This window comes from Dasypus novemcinctus, chromosome 7, assembly GCF_030445035.2.
Source record: "Dasypus novemcinctus isolate mDasNov1 chromosome 7, mDasNov1.1.hap2, whole genome shotgun sequence".
Lineage (NCBI taxonomy): Eukaryota > Metazoa > Chordata > Mammalia > Cingulata > Dasypodidae > Dasypus > Dasypus novemcinctus.
Window position 1 is genome coordinate 36,825,956 of NC_080679.1, and position 23,303 is coordinate 36,849,258.

The window sequence follows — 23,303 nt, forward strand, 5'->3', positions numbered from 1 at the left end:
GAAGTTTGTTTTTGTTTTTGTTTTAAGATTTATTTATTTTATTTATTTTTCTCTCCTTCCCGCCCCCCATCCCACTTGTCTGCTCTCTGTATCTGTTTGCTGTGTCTTCTTTGGCTGCTTCTGTTGTTGTGAGCAGCATAGGAATCTGTGTTTCTTTTTGTTGCGTCATCTTGTTGTGTCAGCTCTCCGTGTGTGAAGCACCATTCCTGGGCAGGCTGCACTTTCTTTCACGCTGGGCGGCTCTCTTTACGGGGCGCACTTTATGCGGGGGACACCCCTGTGTGGCACGGCACTCCTTGCGTACATCAGCACTGCGCATGGACCAGCTCCACACAGGTCAAGGAGGCCCCGGGTTTGAAACATGGACTTCCCGTGTGGTAGACGGACGCCCTAACCACTGGGCCAAGTCCGCCGCTGCCTTTACAGAAATTTTAGCAGGTTAATAAGTAATGTCTCTTCTTTCTCCTCACAGGGAATCAAAATATCACATTTATTGCTAATAGAGTCACCTTTATTGTTATACAATGACCCCTAAATTATATAGACTTACCCACCTGGTCACAGTTGGACATCTTAAGGCCATACCTTCTTTTTTTTTTTAATTTGTCCCCTTCCTCCCCGCCCCGCCCCAGTTGTCTGTTCTCTGTGTCCATTTGATGTGTGTTCTTCTTTTTTTGTGCGCTTCTGTTGTTGTCAGCAGCATGTGTTTCTTTTTGTTGCGTCATCTTGTGTCAGCTCTCCGAGTGTGCAGCACCATTCCTGGGCAGGCTGCACTTTCTTTCGCGCTGGGCGGCTCTCCTTATGGAGCGTACTCCTTGTGCGTGGGGCTCCCCTACATGGGGAACACCCCTGTGTGGCAAGGCACTCCTTGTACGCATCAGCGCTGTGCATGGGCCAGCTCCACACAGGTCAAGGAGGCTCAGGGTTTGAACCGCGGACCTCCCATGTGGTAGACGGAGGCCCTATCCACTGGGCCAAGTCTGCTTCCCAAGGCCATACCTTCTTACCACAGCAGATAGGAAACCTACTCCCTGCAGGCCAAGCTGAGCATTCCAGCATCCTTCTATACTCATCAGTCAGATACCACATTTCTCCATCTACGAGTGTAGGAAGAGAAACTGAAAGTACTACTCTAGGGAATGTCTTTCGGATGGAAACATAAGGACCAGAATAAAGGAATTTACCACTTGTAGATGTTTTTTTGTGTGTTTTGCCTACCAAGTCTAAATAACCTCATACGAGCAACCCATCTGCAAATACTAAACATATAATTAAAAGATTAGCTTTGGAGGTGGTCACAAACGTTTTTTAGAGAGACAGGAAAGCTTGTAAAGAAGGCCAAAAAAGCATTAAAGAAAAGACTAAAGAAAGAAGGTAGGTTAAGTCCATCCTTAAATCTTATAGAGCAAAATAATTTGGTTTGGGGTGAAGAATCAAGAAATTCAAACATGAATTTAAAGGAAGTTGATGAAAGTGATCTTTTTCACTTTGAGACTATTCCTAATACTATGTGGATCCACTTTCATGACTTTAGTTTTATCATATTGTTGCCATTACTAAAATAGCTCATGTAGAAATTACTCTAAGAGATGCTGTCAGGGTTTTATCTGAGGTTTTAGCAAAGAAGAGGAAAAGTTATATTTTAAAGATACTGTAACATTCAGAGATGAGACTCACAAAATATGGGGGAAGAGAAGCGGACATTAAGAATGGGGAGTGCAGGAAGAAAAGTCAGGAGGAACCTTGATGAGATGCCACATGTGATGAAAGCTAGAGTCTGGATGAAGTTGATGTCAGAAGAGACTTCTAAAACCAAACTGGAAAGAAATATTATAAATTCTGGGAACAAGAAGGAAAGATAGATTGCTTTTCAGATAAACCAGAGAGATAATCTTCTGAGTTTCTAACTTTTAAGGCAATCATAATAGAAATTTAGCTGGGGAATCACAAAAAGGAAGTTAGTGGTGGTTTAACCTAATGTTTAGCTACCAGGGAAAAACACTGTAGAGAGAATGTAATTAGGGCATACATTTAATTCTCCCTGAGGCAAAAAGGTTCAGAGTAGAACTAGTACTAGGATGAGGCAAGTGAGGCACTTACTTTGGACCCAGAATTTAAGGGGGTCGCCAAAAAACTCAGTAATCAAGATAATATTTCAATTTAATATTTTTAAAACATCAAGATCAATGCAAACAACCCATTAAGAACAAAGTATCAAAATTTTAAATAAAGGGAGGTCAATATTACTGATTTTTCCTTTTGTCCCAGGCTCCATCTAATATGACTTGGCCCTGGTTCAGAGGACCTCCAGTAAGACAGTATGTTTAATAACACCTTCCCCCAAGCTCTCTGTGTGCTTATACCAAGTAAGTCAGCCCAGCATTTTCCTTGTTGCAAGCATGGGGAGGTTGACCTCCCCTGTCTGGAATTGCAGAGAATAATGGTACTAATGTTTAAGATAGAACTGACAGAGACCTAGAGAGCGGTCTCTAGGTAAACTGTGATAAAGGATTATATTCCCACCAGCAGCAGCTTTCACATCTAAGATAATTAGTTTAGCTTTTGGGTTCTGCAGTTGTTTTCCAAGTAAGAATTATTGGTGGAGTGCCTGTGCAGTGAGCCAGTGCCCACGTGGCGACATGCAGCCAGCCAGTGCCCATGCTGCAAGCCAAGTGCCTGCGTGGCAAGCCAGTGCCCACACAGAGAACCAGGCCCACGTGGCAGGCCACGCAGCAAGATGATAAAACAAAAAACAGACGAAGGGGAGAGTCAAGGTGAGACACAACAGAAACCAGGAACTGAGGTGGCGCAAGTGACAGAGAACCTTTCTCTATATCAGAGGTCCCCAGGATTGAGTCTCGGTGAATGCTGGAGAAAATGAGAAGAGAAAACAGAAAGAGAAATGGACCCAGAAGATCACACAGCGAATGGACACAGACAGCAAAAACAGCAGGGTGGGGGGGAGAGGGGAGAAAAAAAAAGTTATCGATAGGCATGTGTTTCACCAAAAGGATTAATTTGTGAAGAAAAGGGCCCAAACTTAGAGCAGATGTTATTAGCAGGTGGTCCAGCAGATAGTGATGTAGTGTGTACAAGGCCTCTTTTTCATTACACTTTTTTGCCCTAAACTAACTTAGCAGCATGAATCTTCTGTAGATAAGAAAGGAGAGTGGTGAAACAGGGCTTTTCCTCTTCCCAAGAATACATGGTATCTCCATGGTTTGCAGAGGAAGGTGATAACGTAGGGTCAGTATATGAAGCTATTATTTTGCCCCTCTTGGCTTTGAGCTGTCATGGGTTTTGTTCAACAGCGGCACTATTGACATTTTGGGCCAGATAATTCTGTGTTTGGGGGTTGTTCTGTGTTTGCAGGCTGTTTAGCAGCATCCCTAGTGTCTACCCACAACCCTATTTTGACAATCAAAATTGTCTTTGGACATTGTGTCTATGTGCTCAGGAAACAAGTTCTACCAACTATGTCTTTTTTTCCCCTCTTTCAGCTTTTCTTCACTTCTTTTAAAGTAATTGTCTTCTACTGAGATACATGTTGATTATTTCTTATCACCTAATGGTTTTTAATCTGAGACCTCAGCATCTTAATGGGTAAAAATAGAAGGTTATAAAAATAGGAACCTTATCAACCATCATTGAATATCAAATATATCAGATGCTTTCAGTGACAAGTAACAGAAAAATTCAATTCAAATTAATTTGTACAATGAAGGGAAATTTTAATCATACAGCTGAGTTTTAGGCATCAGTTGATCTAGTAGCTCAGATTTTTTTTACTCTATTTTTTAAAAATTTAATGCCTCCAATAAATGACATTTTCTTCGCCAAACCAACTGTTCCTTCTAACCAATAAATTTCTCATATAACAGTCACTCAAACTCATGATATAATGGACATCTTTGACAGTCCCCTTCCCATGTTCTCCACATCTAGTCTGTTGCCAGATCACTTGCATTTACTCTGTAGTATGTCCTTTTTCGTTTCTCTCCTTGGGATTCCCCTTTCTTAATCCTACCACCTAATCAAACTCAAACTGGTACAGTACCTTATCAGCTAGTTCTTTCCTGATTTCTTTGTGTGTGTGTTTGCATTTCTTGTTTGTTTGTTTGTTTGGTTTTTGCCAGTTAATTTTTCCAAAACCCATGGGTGCTCTACTTCAAAGAACTCTGGCTGTTTCTATATCTTACTGATTAGTAATGCCTCCTCACCCTAGTATTCAGGATTCTGATATTCTGGCTTTGCCTTATCATTCAAAATTTTTTTCCCAGCACCCTTGTACATGCACTGGTCTTCAGCAACTAGACTACTAGCTGCTTTCCAAACATGCTCCTGTTTTTCTGATTTGAGCCTTTTCCCAAATCTTTCTTCAAGGCTCAGCTTAAGTGTTCCTCAGGTTCATGCAGCCTCTGTAGTCTCCACAAATACTTGGGATTTCTTCCTCCTTTGCTTGTCACTTATTATTTTCTGCTTTCCTCCTTATTTATTTGTGTCCTTGCCCTCTCCCTTCATATTCTGAGGTGATGCTACTGCTTATAAGGTCCCAAACTAAACTCATTGATTAACTAAAATATATTATTTTTTTATAAATTGATTAATATTTTCTGTCTTGGTCATATTGTCATCCACAAGGAGACAGTTTTGGCACTTTTATCCACATAAAGACAGCTGTATAGAAATTCACCTTTCTAGTTGTTTAACATTGCTCATAAAGTGCCACACTGACTACTCTATTAGACCCTGCCTTTGACTAGCTATGCTTCCTTGGACAAAATTACTTTATATCCTCTGCCTAATTTTTTTAATCTGCAAAATGGAAATAATACCTTTCTCAATTGATATGAGATTTAAATAAATTAATGTACATGTGAAATTACTGGAACAATGCCTGGCATATAGTAAGTACTATGTAAGTGTTTGTTCATCCATTTACTATTTATTTATTACTTCCATTTTTCTTGAAAGTTTTGGGGGAATGGGCAAACAGACCCAGAAGTAAATGAGAAAGTCCAGTTATGGATTGTTAGAGGAAAGCAAGAATGGAAAAAACAAAACAAAACTAAGTGGGCGGCGGACTTGGCCCAGTGGTTAGGATGTCCATCTACCACATGGGAGGTCCGTGGTTCAAACCCTGGGCCTCCTTGACCCATGTGCAGCTGGCCCATGCACAGTACTGATGTGCACAAGGAGTGCCCTGCCACGCAGGGGTGTCCCCTGTGTAGGGGAGCCCCATATACAAGGAGTGCGCTCCATAAGGAGAGCCGCACAGCGCGAAAGAAAGTGCAGCCTGCCCAAGAATGGCGCCGCCCACATGGAGAACTGACACAACAAAATGACGCAACAAAAAAGAAACACAGATGCCCATGCGGAGAGCTGACACAACAAGATGACGCAACAAAAAAGAAACACAGATGCCCATGCGGAGAGCTGACACAACAAGATGACGCAACAAAAAAGAAACACAGATTCCCGTGCCGCTGACAACAACAGAAGCGGACAAAGAAGACACAGCAAATAGACACAGAGAACAGAAAACTGGGGTGGGGGGGAAGGGGAGAGAAATTTAAAAAAAAAAATCTTTAAAAAAAAACAAAATAAAACTAAGTTTAGACTGATTTAAATATACTAGATGCTGAATGTATAACATTCCATTATTAAACTTTTCTCAGCTTATACTACTATAAATGCTGATATCAAAGGATCTTATTGTAAGAAAAATTAAAAGTAACTCAACTCAAATCATGACTTTGGACTTGAAGATTTGTGTCACAGATTATTATATTGTATTTACAACTCAAGGTAACCATTTAGTTGATAGAAAAGTAGTTGGAATCTCTAGAATGGTGCACATATTTACTTACTTGCGTTAGCAAAAATCAAGATTTATTGCCTTTCAAGATAAATTTCGACTAAATATTGACTTTAGGTTCTCAATCATTGTTTACCTGGAAAACCAATAAATCTGGGCACTTCTCAACTGGAGTTGGTATCTACTTACTGTTTATTAATTTATTTCACTCCATTTATAATCTTAATAAAACATGCCATGAGATTAAACAAATAAGCATTATAGAGTTTAGCAAGAGTAGAAAGTCTTTAGTTTATATTTTCAGTCAGCAGTAATTGCCTTACAGATGATTTTTATTTCATTTCTTATTTAACAGTACTTCTAGCACTGTTAATATATTGGTCTAATAAAATAGGCCAAAGAAGTCAAAGTTGACTTAGTTATTTAAATATTCGGTACAACAAACAAACAAAAACCACCTAACAACTTGTAGAGTACCTTTAAATTTTGAACTAGTTAGTATTCAGACTAAATATTTATAAAAGAACTTTTCTTCAGTTGCCTTAATTCTGAGTTTTTGGAGTATTACATAATTATACTTCATAAGATTGCCTGTCTTGGACAATTGGCATTTGTTGGTCTCAGTTTAAGTCTCATCTGTTTCTGACTCTTTCTCTAGGTAGAATGTGTATCTATGTGCCAGGCACTGTGCTAAAACTTTACAGGCATAACAATTGTCAATACTGCTGTGTTGAAAGGTACATTCTTTAGTTAGGTACATCCATTTTGTCCAAGAGGAGTCATTACCTTTGTTATATTCTTAAGGACATAGCTGATGTAGTAACAGATGCAGTACATTCTAGAAGGGCCAGCTTATGTTATCATAATTTTGTGTGAGCCAAAGTAGGAACAGTTTCCTTCCAAATGTTAATTATGTTTTTTTTTTTTTTTCACATGTAAGGCCTTTGTGCAGCTAAACTTTCAGTCAAAGTTTTGGCCAACCATGATTAACAATTTCTCAAATATAACATCTCACTGCTTTAAAAGCCATTTGTAGATGAGCATAAATGAAGCCTGCTAGGAAAAAAAATTACTTTCTAATGAACAGAAATGGATTTCAGTTTTGCTTTGGAAGCAACCAATTAGTACATTTCAGGATTGTTTTTGAGTATGCATATTCCCTGCCAGCCATATGTGTTTCATTCCCTGAGAAGAGAAATTGCAATTAAGGAATTTAAAACCTTATGGAGTGGGGTGAGGGGGGTGGGGGTGTATATGGGGACCTCATTTTTTTTAATGTAACATTAAAAAAATAAAAATAAATAATGAAAAAAATAAAGTAAAAAAAAAAACCTTATGGAGAAATTAATTTTAAAGTATTGCAGTCATGAACAAACCCATAAACTAAAAAACGGACTATCAGTGGCATGTCCTACCATTCATATTAGCAATTACAGATGGTAAACAGTTAATTTTTCTTGCTTTTCCCCTTTTGTTCCTTTAGTTTCAGTGAGTTGCTTATGGATACTATTTGCCTTTTAACAGACAAAATGCATGTTCAATGGCATTTGTTTTCATGTGCCTGATTCTCCATCCAAATGTTTAATGTCTTAATTGGTTTTAAGACTAAATTGATGTTTCATACTTTATGGGACACTGCCTTGTCCCAAAAATGCAGGGTAACTAGGAGGCTTGAGATGAGAAAAGTTTTGGATAACTTAATTCTGAATAGGTGTTTCTCAATGTCCTTCACCCCCTACCTCTTTCCATTACAATTATGTAGGCCCTTATAGCCTTAGTTCCACCTTGAGGTCCACACGCATGTGGTCAGCCTCACTGACATCTTAGCCCCATCCACTCTGACAGTGGAGGATGCGAGTCTAAGGCCGGAGTTTGCTTTACTGTGTTTCCTTTAATGGATACCAAAGCTACATTGCAAATGTTACTGCTGCTCTATGTCAGACAGTCTTTTGTTTAAACATGGTGCCCAGCTTTGTGCTAATCCCAGGCTCAATAAACAGAACTTTCAATTGTATACTGAATGTGTCACCATATTTTAAAAAGTAACTGTTCAACGCTTAACCAATTAATGAACCAATAGTTACAGACTGTAAACTAGGAAAGCTGAGTTCTTTGAGTTTTCTCCCTAATTCTTCTAAAACAACAAATCATTGAATCCTTGTTTCTATTTTCCTTCATTTTTGAAAATCTGGTATCAGGAGCATATGATCAATGTCCAGACCTTCCAGCAACGTTTTACATAGTACTTTCCACAGCTTACTGTCCCCTACCAGGCCTCTGGAGGGAGGGAGGAGAGGAGGAAGGGAAGCAGGGAGAAGACTGTCCTCTTCCTGCTCCTGCGGGCACTCTCGCTACACCGAGCATACAGCAAAAAAGGGTGTGAAACTCTCCCATTTTAGTTTTTCTTCCCATTTTTTTTAAACCCCTCCTTGCGGCTTTTTTTCTTTTTGAGTGGCATTTGCTCTCTGTGTCCATTTGCTGTGCATTTTTCTGTGTCTGTATTTATTCCCACCCCCCCCCCCCCTTTGTGGCTTGCTTGCTGTCTGCTCTCTGTGTCCGTCTCTGCGCTCTTCTGTGTATTTTGCTTGTCTCCGTTTTTGTTGTGTCACCTTGCTGATTCGGCTTTCCATGGCACCTGTGGTCCGGACAGCACTTCACAGCACTTGTGGGCCAGGTGGCTCTCTGCAGCATGCGCAAGCTTGCCTTCTCAAGGAGACCCCGGGATGTGAACCCAGGGCCTCCCATATGGTAGATGGGAGCCCAACTGATTGAGCCACAGCTGCTTCCCTTTTCTTCCCATTTTTATAGGGCAATTGAAAATTTGTCCTCCATGCTCTGTCTTTGCCTCACTCTTCCAGGGGAACCTCACCTTCTCTTCTTTCTTTCATCTGTCCCTGTTTTTTTATTAGAGCATTTCTACCTTCCAAATATAAAATATTGGATTTACCTTACCAAATTAGGTAAAAACTTAATTCAAGAGATGTGGGAAGGAAAAACATGACTTGTCCACACTTAGAAAGCATGTGTATGCATTCCCTCCTTAGAGAGATTTGCCTGGACCCAGCCATGGTTCTCTTATGACCCAAGAATTTTCCAACTGCTGACCAGGGGAAGGAGGACTGAAACTGGTAGCTATGAAGTTGAGAGAAGGTGGTTGGCTCTGTCTCAAGATTTCAGCTTCAGTAAGGCCACATTGCTGCCAATTGAGCTAACTAGGTACACTTGATAGAAGAAAGATCGTGCCTTTGTTGAGAATGATGCCAAAATTTCTGCTCCAGTCCCCAGCAACAGATTCTTTTAGATGTCTCTAATGAAAACCATTTGGGAAGTGGTCTGTACATGCTGTACATGCAGCAAATTTTTGGTTAAATGGTGACATTTGTTTCTAAAAGTATATCAGAGGGGATGCTTAGCTCTTCAGAGCATGTGTTCATTAAAGATTTTAAGTGGGACGGGAAGCAATAATAATTTTTAAAAAGACCAGTGGGTTCTCTTGTGAGATAAGTTTTTGTTCCTGTGAATTGAATGCACTCTCTGAAAAGTTTCAAAAAGAAACATGGAAGAATGTATTTGCTTTGATCCAACATGTGGAGTGTTCCCTATTACAAATGCCCTTTAACTCAGAAACATTGTTAAAAAGTCTGTTTGAAAGTACATAAAAATATAATATGTAAATAAGCTCTAATTAGTTATTTCAATTAATTACTTTTTGTCTCTACTTGGTAGCTCTGTTTTTCTTCCCATAATGTAACTCGTCAGAGTTCAGCTTTGGCATCCTCCAAAAAAGTGTGTTTTCCTAATAGCAGTTAGTAAGAAAACACTTTTTTCCCCTTGTTGAAAACCTCACCATAATGAGTGAAATCCCCAGACTGTGTATCTTTATGGGGAATTGTTTCAGACATTTTTAAGCCCATGATTTGCTAGTATGATATTAAAGAAGGAAATCTTGCAATTAATTGAAAGAATGGGTGTTTCCTTCTTCAAATAAATGGTATGTGTTGTTTTTTTAGAAAATGAGTTGGATCAGGCCACTAACTAGCCTCTGGTGTTCTCTCCTAACCGTCCTATGGTCTTTCATTGACGAGTGCATGCATATATGTTGAATTTAGGGGTTGAAAGTTTAATTCCTTATAAGTTGAATAGGATACTTCCCAGTGGGGACAATCAATGCTCTGGAAAAGCACTTATAAAATGAACTCACGTTGTTTCTTCATAGCAAATTCTTGGAAATTGACTGAGAACCTGAAATGTTGATTTTGGAAGCCTAGAAGGTAAACTATGTGACAAATTAAGAACTTTTCACTGAGCAGTCTACACACCCTGTGTGCTTTTCTTGAATGCAATCAGAATTTTAAGGATTGGAAGGACTTTTGAAGGTCATCTAGAAATTTGGGAGCATTCCTCAGCTTTTACCCAGCAGAGTTCCAGATGGTGGTGGTGATGAAGCACTTGTTAGAAATGTAGTTCTACAGAATCAAAATCTCTGGGGGGTCTACAGTTTTTACAGACATCTCCAGAAGATTCTGAAGTTCTCTAAATTAGGCTCACCTCTTTGTTTTGCAGTGAGGAAGCAGGCCTAAAGAGTTTGATGGGTCCGGCTCCCAGTGTGCCTCAGGCAAGAACAGACCCAAGCATCCTGATTCTAGACTAGTGCTTGTCTACACAGCAGCCATGCATCCAAAGCACTTCAATGGGTCCAAACCTACTCCTGGGTCACTAGGGGTGATTTTAGTACCTAAAGCACCCAGGAGCAGAAGTTTATGTGCTACATTGCAGTTAGGAATTGATGTGCTGTTGTATGTGTCTAAATTAAAACCTGAATGATGATGAACCCTAACCAAGCTCTCTCATTTCATGAACCCCCAGCATGAGCATTCAACCTGTGTGCCTGGTTGACATAAACATTTTTAGGCTATATTCTTTTTTAAGAAGCATATTTATGTATTTAATATATAGAAAACTATATCCAGAAAATGATAATAAAGTTATTTAAAAATTCATTAAAGGGAAGTGGACTTGGCCCAGTGGTTAGGGCGTCTATCTACCACATGGGAGGTCTACGGTTCAAACTCCGGGCCTCCTTGACCCATGTGGAGCTGGGCCATGAGCAGTGCTGATGTGCACAAGGAGTGCCATGCCATGCAGGGGTGTCCCTGTGTAGGGGAGCCCCACATGCAAAGAGTGCACCCCGTAAGGAGAGCCACCCAGTGCGAAAGAAAGTTCAGCCTGCCCAGGAATGGTGCCACACACACAGAGAGCTGACACAACAAGATGATGCAACAAAAAGAAACACCGACTCCCGTGCCGCTAACAACAACAGAAACAGACAAAGAAGAACACACAGCAAATAGGCACAGGGAATGGACAATTGGCGCGGGGGGATGGGGAAGGGGAGAGGAAAAAAAATTCATTAAAAATTATGGATTTTATATTTTTAATGTAACATTATTACAAAGTCAATTAAAAAAAATTAATTAAAAAAAAAAAAATTATGGATTGATAAACCCAGGAGTGCTGTATTAGTCAGCCAAAGGGGTGCTAATGCAAAATACCAGAAGCCTGTTGGTTTTTATAAAGGGTATTTATTTGGGGTAGGAGCTTACAGTTACCAGGCCATGAAGCATAAGCTACTTCCCTCACCAAAGTCTATTTCCATGTGTTGGAGCAAGATGGCTGCCAACATCTGTGAGGGTTCAGGCTTCCTGGGTTCCTCTGGGCTCAGCAACTCTCTTTTCTCCACAAGGTCAGCTGGAGACTATCAGGTGACAGGCTCTGTCTCTCTCCCTGGGGTTTCTGCCATGTCTAAGGAACCATCTCTATTCCTCTGTGTTCTGCTCCTGGCTCAGGTCCTCTCTCCCTGAGACTTGCTTCTCTTTCCTCTGTGTGCTGACTTCCTGGGGCTCCAGCTTAAAACTCCAACAACAAAAACTCTGTTCTTTGCCATGCCTTTTATCTGTGAGTCCCCACACACCAAGGGGTAAGGACTCAACACCCTAATGATGTGGCCCAATCAAAGCCCTAATCATAACTCAATCATGCCCAGGTACAGACCAGATTACAAACATAATCCAATATCTATTTTTGGAATTCATAACTTTATCAAACTGCTGCAAGTGCCTACTAGAGCCTGTATAAATATCCAGTAAATGCTTAAGTTACTTATTTGTTATTATATCTAAAATTCAAGCAACCAAAAACCTAAAATAATCTAAAATTATTTTTGCAGTATTACATGATGGGAATTTAAACTATAATGATAATGTTGAATTACTATAAGATCATGATAACCTTTTTTTTTTTTTTAATGTACCAAGACCAGGGATTGAACCAGGGACATCATATGTGGAAAGTCAGCACTCAGCCACTGAGTTGGGGTTTTTTTGTTTGTTTGTTTGCTTTTTTGTTTTGTTTTTAGGAGGCACCAGGAACCAAACTTGGGACCTCCCATGTGGGAAGCAGGTGCTAACCCCTTGAGCCACATCCTCTCCCCATGATCGATCATTTTTTAAATCATTAGGAAAGATTGAATTCTAATCAATGTCAGTTCAGTATTAAGTCAATTTGACTGTCTTCTAATTTTTGTAAACAGCAATATCCCAGTTTCACTGAATGCTGTTGCATGGGCCATATATGAACACATGTTACGTATAATTCTTGGAATGGAAAACATATATTAACAGGGCTATTAACAAACTAGGATGCTTTGAGAGGCAGTTGACCACATTAGAAGGATCAATTCTGGAATTAGTTATGGGAAATTAAGGTCTCTCCATAGGTATGTGCGGGTATGTATACTAAATAATACTGAATTTACATTTATTGTCTCCTATATACTAAGCACTCTTAACACTGTTCTGCAATTGAAAGGGAACCTCTCTCCACATCAGAGTTCCCCAGGATTGAATCCTGGTGAATCCTAGAGAAGAGAAGACAAAAAGAGAAATAGATAAAGAAGACCACAAAACAAATGGACACAGACAGCAAAAACAGCAGGGCAGGGGAGGGGGAGGGGAAGGGAAAAAAAAAGAGGAGGGGAGCAGATGTGGCTCAGTGGTTGAGCGAGGGCTTCCCACATATGAGGTCCCAGGTTCAATTCCTAACCCTGGTACCTCAAAAAATAATAATAATAATTCATTTTTGTACCACCTCATGAAGTAGGTTTTATTTGAGGTTTCTTTAATCAGTATAGTTCTTGGTACCCAACCATGAAATGGGCCATATGGAAGGATTTCTCAAATGAAAGCTGTAGATCAGAAATGTCAGAATAATGATGCTGTTTGTATATTCCTTATTGTATTTTTGTCTTATCTGAGCAGTTTCACGGGGCCTCCCAGGATTTTGTTCTTCTAGTTGATTGTGACAGAATTTCCATACTCATCAGTAGATGGTATTTCCTTCTATCTAAAGAATAAATAATGACTTCTTTGTGACAGGGCCATGATTGGTACCAGGTCCCCTGACACAGAATCAGGGACTTCTTGAGATATGAAAAGGATCTTAGCACTCAATTCCAGGCAACCAGTGATCTTGATTAATGAACAGATTTTGGCAAAGTAGAGAACAGAGGAGAGAGCTTCACCTAAGTTGAAATATATGAGCTAATGAAGAGTGGAAGGAGCATGCTGTATTTGTTTGGGGAATACTGAGGAGGAGAGTTTTGACTAGAATAAAGAAGTGATATTCCCATTGGGTGGTACTGGTGGGGGAGTGGAAAAAGTGAAATCAGCCATCAAAAGGCAACCATCTTTCATTGATTTTCTAAGCAAAGGAAGGCTGCCTATCACAGTTTGTTTTGAGGAGCATTTTAGAATCAGATAAGATTAAAGCCAAATTCAAACTCCATGTCTGACAAGATACTTACTTGTTAATACCTTAGTTTATTCATCTGCAAAATGGAGCTGATAATATCTTCCTCAAAGAAACGTTGTGAAGGTTAAAATAGTTCCTCTGTGGGAAGCCCCTAGCAAAGTGCCTGATGCATGGTAAAGTTTCTGAGAAGGGAAATGAGGAGATAAAGGTGGGATTGTAGGGAGCCTGATCTCTGGCAGCTGTGTGCAGAAGAGACCAGAAGAAGGAGACAAGTTAGGTGGCAGTTAACAGTAATTCAGTAGGAGAAGAGGGAGTGGAGATTGCCGAGTTAGGAAGAAAAGGACACATCTATACAGATATTTTCTGCAACTTCTTTCCTGTAACAATCCTCCATATAACTTGAAGGTTGTGTGAACTTGTTCTCTGGTATTAAAATTATGCAACAATCATAAACTCTTTCCTTTTGCCTTGAACAGGATGCCAGCGATGCATAGGCCTTTCTAATGGGAAAGCCAAGGTGTGCAATTACAGTGGGTGGTATTACTGCAGCAGCTGCCATGTGGACGACAGTTTTCTTATCCCAGCACGCATTGTCCACAATTGGGATACTTCTAAATATAAGGTAGGTACCCAAATTGGGTTTTCATAGTAATAGCAATTCAGTGTTTATCTGTTGTCAGGTGGATTGTAAAGATAATGATATAATTTGAGTCAAACTTGATTAGGTACTCTCATAAAATCTACAAGGACTTATCTAGTACCTCTTAAATATCTCACAGTTTAAAGGCTCCATAACTGTGGCTCTTATGATTTTCTTCATTAAAAAAATATGTAGCGGTTTTTTATTTCTGGGCCTTGATAATTAACTATAGGTGCTCAAAGAGAATTCTGATAGAGAGGCCTATTTATTGTCAATATTACTTAATAGTTTTTTAATTTTATTTTATTTCTTTCTCCCCCCCCCCCTCTATCCCCCCCTCCACCATTGTCTGCTCTCTGTGTCCATTCTCTGTGTGTTCTTCTGTGTCTACATGTATTCTCATTAGGCAGCTCCGGGAACTGAACCTGGGACCTTCCAGAGTGGGAGAGAGGCGATCATTCTCTTGCGCCACCTCAGCTCCCTGATCTGCTGTGTCTCTTTTTGTTGCATCATCTTGCTACACCAGCTCTCCGTGTGGGCCAGCACTCCTGCACAGGGCAGCACTCCTGCACAGAGCAGCACTCCTGTGTGGGGTAGTACTCTGCACAGGCCAGCACTCCGCTTGGACCAACTCACCACATGGGCCAACTTGCCTTCACCAGGAGGCCCTGGGCATCGAACCCTGGACCTCCTATATGGCAAAAGGGAGCTCAATTGCTTGAGGCACATCCACTTCCCACTTAACAGTTTTTAAATCCTTTATACATATTAAAGAAAAAAAAACAATTTGAAAGTGGCCAATCATTATTAGAGCAACATAGTGTCTCACAAAACCCAAAGGCAGGAATGCATGCAGCTTCTTCTCAGGACAACTTTGGAACCAGCGACTAAGAGACCACCTTGACTCTCCACCTCCCTGCTCATCTGTCTGTGTTTTTTAATTCTAACTCTCTGCTGGGGAGTCTACCTAATTTGATATTATCTCCAACATCACAATACTATGGGAGGATAAAAATAGAAAAATAATGCATGTATGAGCATGCTAGTGATCTTTTAAAGATTAATATATAATTAAATAATCCAAGGTATTTTTTTATCGTAAAGTAACATTCCTATTCATGTGAAAGTCTTCTAGCAAATCCCTCTACTTGGAGCTGAAGCTTTGAGAGAAGCTATGAAGACTTCTGGGTGGTGCCCACAGCCAAGAAACAGTGCACTGAGCACCTAAGGCCTTATCAGGACTCTAAGGAAGGCACAAATGAGAAGCACAGGTATATGCAGTTTTGAAAAGTAACTGCTAACAAATGAAGAGAACAGCCAAGAACTTGAAAAAGCAGACATGGTAGCTGCAAAAATGTAACTCAGCAGAAGAGAAGAGGAAGACTGAGCACTGAGGCACTCCAGCTTAAGAAGTCAGCGAGAAGAGGAAGAATGAGCAAAGAAAACCAGGAAGGAGTGACCAGTGAGGTGGAAGGATATCAGACTGTCCAACAAGCCAAATGAGAAAGTGTTTCCAGATCCATTGTGACAGATGCTGATAGGTCAAATAAAATTAGGACTGAGAACTGACCATCAAATTTAGTAATGTGGAGGTAAAGAGTGTCCTTAATGGGGGCAATTTGAATGGAGTGGTGAGAACAAAGGTCTGATTAGAATTGGTTTAACATAGAATAAGAGGAGAGAAATGATAGTCAAGAGTAGACAACTCTTTAGAGAAGTTTTGCTATAAAGTGAAGAGAAATAGGAAGTAACTAGAGGGATGTGAAGTCATGTTAGGTTTGATATATTTTTTTTTAATAGAAGAAATAGTATATTTTCTATGCTACTGTGCAAGATCCAGGAGAGAAAGGAAAATAGCTAGAATGATGTGGTTGAGTAGGTGAGAGGTGGCCTTTGCTTGGAGCATGAGACGAGATGAGACACAGTCTGTGGGCATAGTAGATGTGATGGGAGCTTATGGACGTTCTCTTTCGTTTACTAAGTAGTTTTGATCAGATTCTTCTTTTATCACCTTCTGTGATCCTAAGAATATAAAACAAACAAACAAACAAAAAACAGCTCCATTATTTCTGGGAAGTGCCTTTACCACCTACTTCATTGAGAAAATAGTGGTGATTGGGCAAAAATTCCACCAACACACCTACAAACTTTTCTGCATCTACACCAACCCTCACTGTCATCCTTCCAGCCACAGAAAAAAACATATGGAAGGCTTATCCTTTCCACCTTTGCTCATGACCTTAACTCCTCCCTTCTGTTCTTATTCTACTGTACTTCTTTGGGATACACTATTTGACTAGGTACATCACACCCTCCTTGAATTCTCCTGACTTGGCTTTGAAGGCACACTCCTGATTATCTTCCTGTTTCTAACTCTTTCCTTCTCAATCACCTTTTCTGAGTCCATGTCCTCCTCTGCCCACACCTTTAATATTGGAGTTCTCCAAGGTTCATTCTTTCATTTCCTTTTTTCACTTTATATTTTTTCTTTTGGGCTATCTCCTTCCCTCCCTTCCATGGTTTCGATTACCATGATTCATAAGCTGATCATTCCTTTTTGCTACTGAAGTCCAGATCCATGTATTTGATTGCCTAATGGACATTTCAACTTTAGTTTTCCACATAGTGCTCTAGTGCTCTTCAAGAAATGTGGATTGGCTAGATATGTCATATAGCATTTCTACCCTTGCCTAAACAAGATAGAAAAATTTGGGGGAAACGGACTTTGGCCCAGTGGTTAGGGCGTCCGTCTACCATATGGGAGGTCCGCGGTTCAAACCCCGGGCCTCCTTGACCCGTGTGGAGCTGGCCATGCGCAGCTCTGATGCACGCAAGGAGTGCCGTGCCACGCAAGGGTGTCCCCCGCGTGGGGGAGCCCCACGCGCAAGGAGTGCGCCCCGTAAGGAGAGCCGCCCAGCGCCAAAGAAAGTGCAGCCTGCCCAGGAATGGCGCCGCCCACACTTCCCGTGCAGCTGACGACAACAGAAGCGGACAAAGAAACAAGATGCAGCAAAACAGACACAGAGAACAGACAACCAGGGGAGGGGGGGAAATTAAATAAATAAATAAATCTTTAAAAAAAAAAAAAAAGAAAAATTTGGGAAGGCCATGAATCTAACCCCCACTGGAGTAGCACTCAAGCCTTAGGATTCTGATATGGTCTGGTGTCCTGCTACATGACCGAAAATTATGTTACCACCTATAACTAGAAGTTTTTCTGATCTTTTTGCCAGACTACTGTCACTCTGCCTCAAATGAACCTTCCATGCAAGATGCTTCTTACAAAAACAGACTGTATAACTGTTTCTGTGCCCCCTTGCTAATAGAAGTCTGAAATTTGTTTTCATTGTAAATATACCACCTAGGAGCAAGGTAGGTAAGGAAGGGACCTATATATCATACCTACCTCTAGTTTTTGGAGTCTGCTGATGTCTAGTAAAACAAGTATGGATTTGTGATTGGCCAATTGGTTTATGTCCTTTTCTGTAGCCCTGGGCAGCTCTGTATCCTCTGTTCCACCCAATAACCATCCAAATCTTCACTGTCTTAAAAAAAAGTGCTTTCCCCCAGTCTCTCTCTGCATATGACCTAGCCTCCTACTTCAAGGAGAAAAATTGAGGCTATGAGATATGAATATAAGTACTAGTATTAGTCAAAGGGGTGCTGATGCAAAACACTAGAAATTGGTTGGCTTTTATAAAGGGTATTTATTTGGGGTAGGAGCTTACAGATACCAGGCCATAAAGCATAAGTTACTTCCCTCACCAAAGTCTATTTTCATGGGTTGAAGCAAGATGGCTGCTGATGGCTGCAAGGGTTCAGGCTTCCTTGGTTCCTCCCTTCCAGGGTCTTGCTTCTCTCTGGGTTCAAGGTTCTCTTCTACCCAGGACTTGCTTCTTCCTGGGCTCAGAGTTCCTCTCTTCCTGAGGTTTGCTTCTCTTTTCCTCTGTGAACTTACTTCCCAGGGCTCCAGCTTAAGTCTTCACCATCAAACTCCAACATCAAAACTCCAACATCAAAAACCCTCAATTCTGTCCTTTGCCATGTCTTTTATCTTGAGTTCCCACCCACCAAGGGGTGGGTGGGGACTCAACGCCCTAATGATGTGACCCAATCAAAACCCAAATCATAACTTAATCATGCCTAGGTAGAGACTAGATTACAAACATAATCCAATACCTATTTTTGGAATTCATAACCATATCAAACTGCTACAGTACTTAAATTTTTATCTAAATTTTTACCTAAACTTACTTCTTCTCCTCCTATCTGGGAGGAAGAAGGGCCCTTTCTCTTGTTGAGAAATTATCCTTGCCTTTGTTCACCAGATATTTCTATCCACCCAGGAAATCCCTTATCCTCTTTAGGAACTAGTAAAAGCATATCTTCCTTGATGAAACCTTTTCTGATTCTCCCCAACACTCCTCATTTGTTGCTTTGCCAGCTTTCTCTTTTGAGCCTTACATGGGTCTCTAGAATTGTACTTATTCAGGGGCTTAAAAGCAGGAGATTTGTCTCCCCATCTCTTATTAGGTGCTTGATTTGTTGGGGCAAATCTTGTGAACATCACTAAACCCAATTTCCTAATTTGTAAAATGAACCCAGAGCTAGTAGCTTTGTCACTTACTAGCTCTGTAATCTTGGGCAAGTTATTTGGTCTCTTTGTGTTTCAGTTTCCTCCTCTGTGAAATGAGGATAATAATACCCACATCTTAGGTTTGCCATGGGTTAAATGGATTAATGCATGTGCTTAAATACTTAGAAGAGTGTCTGTGTAGCACAAAGTAGGTGCCAAATAAGCATTTGTTATTATTATAATTGATGTATTGTGTAAATTGGGATAACATAAGAAAAGCTCTAAGCACAATGACTGTAATAAGCACTCAATGAACGGAAGTTATTGCTTTCATTATCATCACATGTCTATCTTCTCTGTAAAGGTGAGCAACTGGGCACAGGGATTAGCACAATTCCTAGCCCATGATGGGTAAGTAGGAATGTAGACTGAATGAATGAAGGAATGAGCTGGTCCCTTGGGCACCTGAAACTCAGTTTATCCCAATCTGACTTCATCACCCTCATCAGATGTTCCCCCAGAGTGTGTATTACCTGTCTTGGTGAATCGCCCCATCATTCACCACAGCCAGATCTGGGAGACATCATATATGCTTCCTGCCCTATATACACACCTGCCCTGCCTAATCAATTAACAAAAATCAACTGTTTAATTTGAACCCTAATTCGAACCCTCATTATCACTCACTTGGAATTCAGTAGCCTCATAATTATGCTTTCTATTTTCAGGTCATATGCTTTCTGGTATCCTGTCTTTCCTTCAGTAAGTTTCTTATCCTCTCTTAGTCACAGTTTCTTCACCTGTAGAATGTAGATAATAATAGTTCCTACTTTATAAGGTTGTTGTTTACTTAAATGAATGAGTCACAGGAAACACCTAGTACAGTATCTGGCACATAAGCGTTCAGTTACGGACAGCCTTTAACTGTGATTATATACAAGATAAATACAGATTCCTTAGCCTGACATACAAGATCTTTTGTGATCTCTGCCTGCTTTTCAAGCCCTGTAACCCACTACCCCACCCCCAGCAGAATCATGCTTCAGTAAGACCACTCTCCTTCCTATTCCCCAGTCATGCCATTCTGTTTCATACTTCTTTTCTTTCTCTTGCTCTCACCCAGGCAAGACAAATCCTAAAACCCAGCTAAAACCTAAGTTCCCCTCTTGGTTGGTTCCTTCCCTTCTCCCAGATAGAGTTATCATTCTCTCTTCTGTATCTTGTATTTGACACTCTGAGTATAGGCTATAAATATATTTGCCAACATGTATATTAGATAAAAATGTATTTAGAGAGGAAGAATTCTAGTTGAGTTTGGTTTAGGTCGTTTAGATTAATCTTCTTAGAGCTGAGCTGTGACAGCTAAATAAGGTGCGTGGAGAAAAGTGAGAGTGAGGCAATCCCATCCCCGTGATCTGGTGAGAACTAAGGTTGGTAGGAATGCCAGCAGAATACATGCCAATTAATGGAGATAAAGCTGAAAAGGTGTTGCTAAGTGAGGAAAGTGAAAAAAATTAGGCATGGTTTATTAAGACATGAAATGGAAGAGGAGCTACAGGTCCATTTGCACTGAGTTCTTAAGGCCACTAAAACCATCCATGTAGTTATCACTGACACTTGTAATCATTCTGTAAAGCAGACATTTGGTGGTCATTCAAGTGACAAAGTTAGATTTTGAGAGGTTAGGTAGCCAAATGAAGATTTCAGGTACACTCACTTAATGCATGGAAAATCTCCTTTGTTTGACCCTTCCTTCTCTAGACATCAGTGAACCAGGCTGCTTCATTTTATCTGGATCATCTCTCGCTGGCATTAAGTAACTATGTTCTATTTAGTCACATGTCTGTCTGTCTTTGCTCAGATACCAGGATTTAACTTAATATTCCTAATTGTGAAGATCAATTCAGACCTATCAGTTTCCAAGACCAGACATCCTTCTGTTAATAGCAAGTACGTGACTGGCTTGAATATCCATTTAAAAGAGTGAAAAAATGGTTTTGCAGAGCAGAATGAAATCTGTCGTCTTGAGTGTTTCCTTGTCTGCCCTCTGGAGTAATAATAATCCTAATTATTTTTAAGGCAGGATATCATCTCTCTTCCGGAGTATAATCTGCAGATTGAGTTGAGCTCCGCCAGCCAAATCCTATCCTCAAATTCGATAACCACTTTCTAATACAATTCCCTTTGAAGAGAACTTTTCCCATACCCCTTATTAAAAAAAAAAAATCAAGGATGACAAAGAGATGATGGGGAATTCAAATGTAGTCTCTCAGCTCTTCCTAAATAGTTGTGCTTTTTCTTTCTTTCTTTTTTTTTTTTTTTTTTTTTTTTGGTATCCTGAATATTCACATTTCATTTAACTAGAATTTTTCCATGTTACATAAACCATTTCCTGCATTTCCTGTCTCTATATCCCGAAAGGCATTCAGGGCATGCTCTGTTGCCCCTGCATTGCTGAAAAGTAGCTAGGTGATGGGGGAAACCACTTGAGCAACGTCATTTGGAGATTTTGAGAACAAATGGTAATTTAAGGTCTCCTGATTCTTCCTCAATTAGCTCCCAGTGCCCGTTTTCAAAGGACCAAGAAGTATTATGATCAAGGTTTATCTTATGAAGACTTTGGCCATGATTTTTCACAATAGAGTGGTTTTTTTTTAAAGATTTATTGATTTCTCTCCCCTCCCCACCTTCCACATTGTTGGCGCTCTTGTGTCGTTTCGCTGTGTGTTCTGTGTCCACTTGCATTCTCTGTGGCACCGGCAATCTGTGTCTCTTTTTTTGTGTGTGTGTCATCTTGCTGCATCAGCTCTCTGTGTGTGTGGTGCAACCCGTGGGCGGGCTGCGCTTTTTTCACATGGGTGGCTCTCCTTGTGGGGCGCATTCCTTGTGCGTGGGACTCGCTATGCGGGGATACCGCTGTGTGGCAGGGCACTCCTTGCGTGCATCAGCACTGTGTGTGGGCCAGCTCACCACACGGGTCAGGAGGCCCTGGGTTTGAACCCTGGACCTCTCATTTGGTAAGCAGATGCTCTATCTGTTGAGCCATATCCACTTCCCTCACAATAGAGATCTGAAAAAAAGCCGAAAGGAAATATTCTATGAAGGTGATAAATGATTATTTTCCTGTGGTAGGATTATGGGTGATTCCCCCCCACACCCTGATCTTTATTCTCCAAATTTTCAGTCATGTTATTATTTTTTAAAAGATTTATTTATTTAATCCTCTCCTCCCCTCCCCCACCTTGTTGCCTGCTCTCTGTGTCCATTTGCTGTATGTTCTTCTGTGTCTGCTTGTCATCTCTTTAGGTGGTTCCGGGAACCAATCCTGGGATCTTCCAGAGTGGGGGAGAGGCGCTCAATCTCTTGCACCACCTCAGCTCCCTGGTCTGCTGCGTCTCATATTGTCTCTCTTCTGTGTCTCTTTTTTTTGTTGTACCATCTTGCTGCACCATCTCTCCACATGGGCCAGCACCCCTGCACAGGCCAACACTCCATGTGGGCCAGCACTCCGCATGGGGCCAGCCCTCGGTGTGGGGCCAGCACCCGGTGTGGGCCAGCTTGCCTTCACCAGGAGACCCTGGAAACCAAACACTGGACCTCCTGTATTATAGATGGGTTGAGCCATATCCGCTTCCCAGTAATGATATTATATTACTTTTATAATTTTGTAAATGTTTTAATGTTCTGGAGAATTTATATTTAGTGGATTCTTTGTATTACATATGTTTTACAAATTGCTGTGATAATCATGGAAAGCACACTGCTTATTATGGACTTAATGACTACAAATTATAAGTCACTTATCTGATTAATGATAGAATATGGCAGTCTACATTTTAGAATGGTTATCTCCCTGGGAAGCAAACCATTTCTTAAATTTTCACTCTTACTTAACTCCATATGTTAGAAAATAGGTATAGAAGCTAGCCCTTTTAAAATGTCTTATAATTATAAATATAAATGATTGTTCTGTGATAGAACATTTTGAAGTTTAATGTAGTGTGAGAGGCTGTTATTTCCCAAAGAAATCTCCTTATACTTCTATAATTTTCTTCTTCTTTTTTGAATATAATATACTTTCACACATTTCAAGATTTAAAAAGTATGAAAGGGCATACATGTAGAGAAAACCTCCCTCACACCCCTTTCTCCCATCCACCCTGTGCTCCTACCAATAGGCAATACAATTCTTGTTTATCTTCCCAGAGATCATTTGCTTACATGCATTTTTAACACCTAAATGGCTATTGGCAGTATAGTGCACACCCTATACTTGAGAGCTTTCCATTTATACCCCACATATATCCCTCCAGCTCTTTCTCTACCTTTTTTTTTTTTTTTTTTTGCATCCATTCCAGTATTCCTCCATCAATCGCTTAAGTAAATAAATACATGCACAATAATTTATCTAAACCAGTCCATTCTGATGGACTGGTAAGTTTTTCCCAATCCTTTGCAAT

The 23,303-nt window shown here is 40.4% G+C and overlaps 1 protein-coding gene across 3 annotated transcripts in view; it reads left to right on the top strand.

Annotated features, from left to right (window-relative positions):
- PLEKHM3 (pleckstrin homology domain containing M3) overlaps positions 1–23,303 on the top strand; it is a 239,696-nt gene that overhangs the window by 74,755 nt on the left and 141,638 nt on the right. For 2 of the 3 annotated variants that reach the window (XM_004458144.4, XM_058300273.2), the window contains exon 4: positions 14,104–14,249. In XM_004458144.4, coding sequence (XP_004458201.1) covers positions 14,104–14,249 — 146 coding nt within the window. Of the gene's footprint in view, positions 1–14,103; positions 14,250–14,673; positions 21,106–23,303 lie in introns of those variants that run through there. The other variant, XM_058300272.2, reaches the window with a different exon arrangement.